This window comes from Ipomoea triloba, chromosome 12, assembly GCF_003576645.1.
Source record: "Ipomoea triloba cultivar NCNSP0323 chromosome 12, ASM357664v1".
Lineage (NCBI taxonomy): Eukaryota > Viridiplantae > Streptophyta > Magnoliopsida > Solanales > Convolvulaceae > Ipomoea > Ipomoea triloba.
In genome coordinates this window covers 3,384,042-3,388,035 of record NC_044927.1, presented here as the reverse complement: position 1 = coordinate 3,388,035, position 3,994 = coordinate 3,384,042, and the positions used below count along the sequence as shown (strand labels likewise).

The window sequence follows — 3,994 nt, the reverse complement described above, 5'->3', positions numbered from 1 at the left end:
GCTGTGTGGACCATGGTCCATACAATAATTTGCCCGGGAATATTTATAGCTCTTTTTTTCTTCTAACGTTATACATCTTAAAAGATCCTAGTAATTCTGATAGAACATATCATTAACATAAATAACGTTATATTTATATTTTAATTTTATATTACAATTTTAAATTACATAACAAATAATTTTGAAATTCATATTTTTTTTTTTTGCAGTTTGTGTTCACTCCCTACACTGGAGTTATGCCCATTATGCCTGAATATTGCAAGGCGGGAGCACGAATGTGGACTACAGAAGTACTGCTCATCTTTTATTTTATTGTTGAGCATTACTTTCCTAACCGCTTCCGTAGACAATTTGGTGGATTTCAAGACGTGCCTCGGCCAGTGCAATATCGTAAGGACTTGCACGATACTGACGGACGAGCATGCCAAAAAATTGTCAATTGGGGAGAAAAACACTTTAATGATTTGGCGGCATGGTATAATTGGGAACAACATGTCATCCAAATGCAAGAGCCTTGGGGCGAATTAAACGTGAGTGCTGGCTACATCTCATGGTACTACCGAATTGGGCATCACCAGATTGGTAATCCTGCTCATGTACAACATGATGGTTATCAGCAACAGTCCGGCTCTTATAATGAATTGGTCAGTATTTTTTTTTTAAATCATACGTTTATGGTTATTATGTTAATAATAATGTATGCGGTATATATTTTTGTGTCTTAGATTTGTGAGTTGCATCGCCTGAGTCTTAGAGGGAGACGCTCCCTTGATAATCTTGAAGAGGACAACGATGAAGCTCTTAAAGAGATTACCGAAAGGATGGAGCAACTTGTAGCGTCGTCCCCATTTGCATATTTGTCGCACATCCCTGCTGAGATTCTTAACACTCATCATAACCTAGATGAAGCATATCAAGGTCGTCGTCGTCGTAGGGATTTACGGCGAGAGAGGGAGCACTAATGATCATTTCTCCATGAGGAAAAGACTATTGGTCCAGACTTAAGAAATGACAATGTTCAAACTTGTAACCCTGTACATATTCATTTTTATCAATACATACGTTTTTTTATGAACTGTACAAAGATATAAACGCATTTTACATTAATGTTCTTTTAAATATTTTTCAAATATATTATATAATATAAAACTTTGTTAACATTTTCCAAAAAAAAAAAAAAAAAACAATTGTCCGATCAAATAATTTAGACTGGTTTTTGAACTCTGCCTATATCATTTGTAAATGTTTTTTGGTTCGGAAAAGAAAGTGTGTACACAGAACATGTCTTCAATGTACAATGTCACGTCTCCCTTGAAAACATGTCTTCTTTGACGAGACATGTTCTGTACGCATATGCCACCTCAACCCTTTAGAACCATTGCTCATTTATGGTAGCTGGAGAGAAATTGGGGATGACTAGCAACGAAAAAGTCGAGGATGGTGGCAAGAGAGATTCGATGATAGCGGCCGAAGAGTAATATAAAGACGACAGCCAAAGAGAAAGTCATTGATGGCAGCCAAAGAGAAAATAGGGGACAAGTGACAAAGAGAAAGTCGGGGATGGTGGCCAAAGAAAAATCTGAGAATAGCTACCGAAGAATAGAAAGAGGAAAAAAAACATTGAAAACATTGTTTCTAGTAAAATGCTTTAAAGGCACAAAAAATTTTACAATTGTGAATTCCAAAAATAATGAGAAATCTAATCCAATGATGTTTTTAAAGGTTTTTACTAAAGGTATTTTATTTAATACTAATCACATGATAAATAAAGACAATATGAACACTTTATTATCCTCTCAAAGTGGAGGGCTCCTTGTGCACAGTAAGTAAAGGTCTAGCCTATGTGTTCAGTTGAGTTGATGCTTTGTAGGCCCGGGAGTGAGGGGTCCTTGGAGTTGGGAATTTATACCTTTTGGGAGCAAAGCAACGAAAATAAGAAGGTAAGGTGAAAAAACATTTTAATTCTGTTAATATTTATTTTGTTTGTTTGTTAACTAGCAGGGTATCACCTTGAGGTGGTGAGTCACCAACTCTTATTTTAGTATTGTATATTACTCCGTATATATTATATAGTATATATTTCTTATCACAATATAAAATAAAATAAAATAATGAACAAGAGCACATGAAATCTTATCTCTTACCTAACGAGAGTGAATAATTTCACTTTACACATTATTTAATTAGGAGCACTTAATATATAGTTATTGAAGATGCCATTCACATCCTAAACATTTTGGTCAAAAATAATTTTTTTTTCTTACGTAATATTGAATTATAGAATCAGCCTTGCTACACAGCATACACTCGTACATTTACCACTCATACCCCACTAATTTCTTGAGGTGATATTTTATGGTGAATTGAAATTTAAAATTTTAATATTAAAAAAAAAACAGCTAACCACACAAAAATAATCATATCAGATAATGACTATAAATTGTGTGATATTTGTAATAATGAGAAACATTTTCCTCATAGGACATAATTGCATGTGACAAATTTAACTCCAAAGTATCCTTAAGTTATTGTATCCTCTTAGCACTGCTAATTGTTAAACACAAACAGAACCAAACACACAAGTCTTCAAGTTTTTTTTTCCCTCCAATAAATGTACAGTTGTTCCTGTGTACGAGGAGAAGAATGGACGACCACAATACAATCAGATTAAGCATCCTATAATTATAAAAGGTTTTCACCCTAGAATATATATTGGGCGAATTCAAAACAAACTATGAATACTTTGGTCCCCATTACACCACTACTGGACAATTAGCTAAACCATATTCAAGCCAGATATATTTTTAGACTAGAGGCGGGTATTGCTTAGCCTGCTGTCGAACTCTCCTTTTATACTCCACCGTGTCCTGCATTCAAACGAGACCACGAGGATATGTCATAAACAAAATCCCGCTAATAGAGAAAGGGACGGATGTTCTGCTTTTTATGTGGCGTTCACTAGACACCATTGTTGGACAATGAACCTAGAGTTCGGAGTTCTGGCTAATAATAAGATAGGAAGACATTTCATTACAGAGACGCAGACTTACCTGGATAAAGAGATGATATCCTTCAGTTTGAGCAGGGTCAGCAGGATTCGGCTGATCTAACAAGTCCTGGATACCAACTAGAATTTGCTTAACGGTAATGGCTGGTCTCCAACCCTGGGGATAAGTAAAAATAATAAGTGCATCCAACAAGTAGAACTGAAATTTAATTAGCATTAAGAAAACACAGCCTACATACACTGTCTTCATTAAGGATTGAGAGGCAAACTGTTCCAGAAGGATAGACATTAGGGTGGAAAAACGCCTGGGGAAATTTGCACTTTGGCGGTTTGCTTGGGTAGTCTTCACTGAAGTGCATTGTTAGCGGATAATAACCACCTTCCCAATCAGTCTGCAACAGGTATAGATTACCAATCATTTATACCAAGGTAACAACATTTTCAAGACTGTTGACTACCAAGAAGTTTCTGTGCAAAATTCCTAACAAAATCTAGAGAGCTACAATAACATTAAGCAGATGAATATAATCAAAATTTCCAGAAAGTAGGAGTTAGATTGTAATTAGTTACAGCTCAAGGTAATATAGAAGTGAATGATGTGTTTGCTGCATATTGCTTTTGGGGGATGGGGTAAAAAAATCAGGCTACTTGTGAGCTACTCCAACTTTACTCTACAAACACTCAAAAGTTACTGTCCATTGCCCAAGCCAAGCTCAAATTCAAATAGGTTAAGTATCAAGGTAACTCAAGGAGCTCTTGAGGCTAATCATGCTTTCTTATTTTAAAGATATATTACATAAAAGAAAAATAAACAATGTATAATACCAATTACAAGTATAGCTTGTTATACCCAACATCTCTATGTGACATGAGAGTATAACTCATGCTCACTCTAAATTATATAGTTTCTCACCCTAAAAATCTCGTGTCTAGAGTTGACTAAGTGTTGGTTTGGTTTCCTTGACTCATTCCCCCCCCCCCCCCCCC

The 3,994-nt window shown here is 35.5% G+C and overlaps 1 protein-coding gene across 1 annotated transcript in view; it reads right to left on the bottom strand.

Moving 5' to 3' along the window:
- Window positions 1-2,478: 2,478 nt before the first annotated feature.
- The window catches only part of LOC115997922 (SUMO-conjugating enzyme SCE1), a 4,400-nt gene continuing 2,884 nt past the window's right edge, over window positions 2,479-3,994 (bottom strand). Inside the window, exons 3-5 of the mRNA XM_031237343.1 lie at window positions 3,247-3,399; window positions 3,051-3,164; window positions 2,479-2,867 (exon numbers count right to left, since the gene is read on the bottom strand). Coding sequence (XP_031093203.1) covers window positions 2,805-2,867; window positions 3,051-3,164; window positions 3,247-3,399 — 330 coding nt within the window. The 3' untranslated portion in view covers window positions 2,479-2,804. The remainder of the gene's footprint in view (window positions 2,868-3,050; window positions 3,165-3,246; window positions 3,400-3,994) is intronic.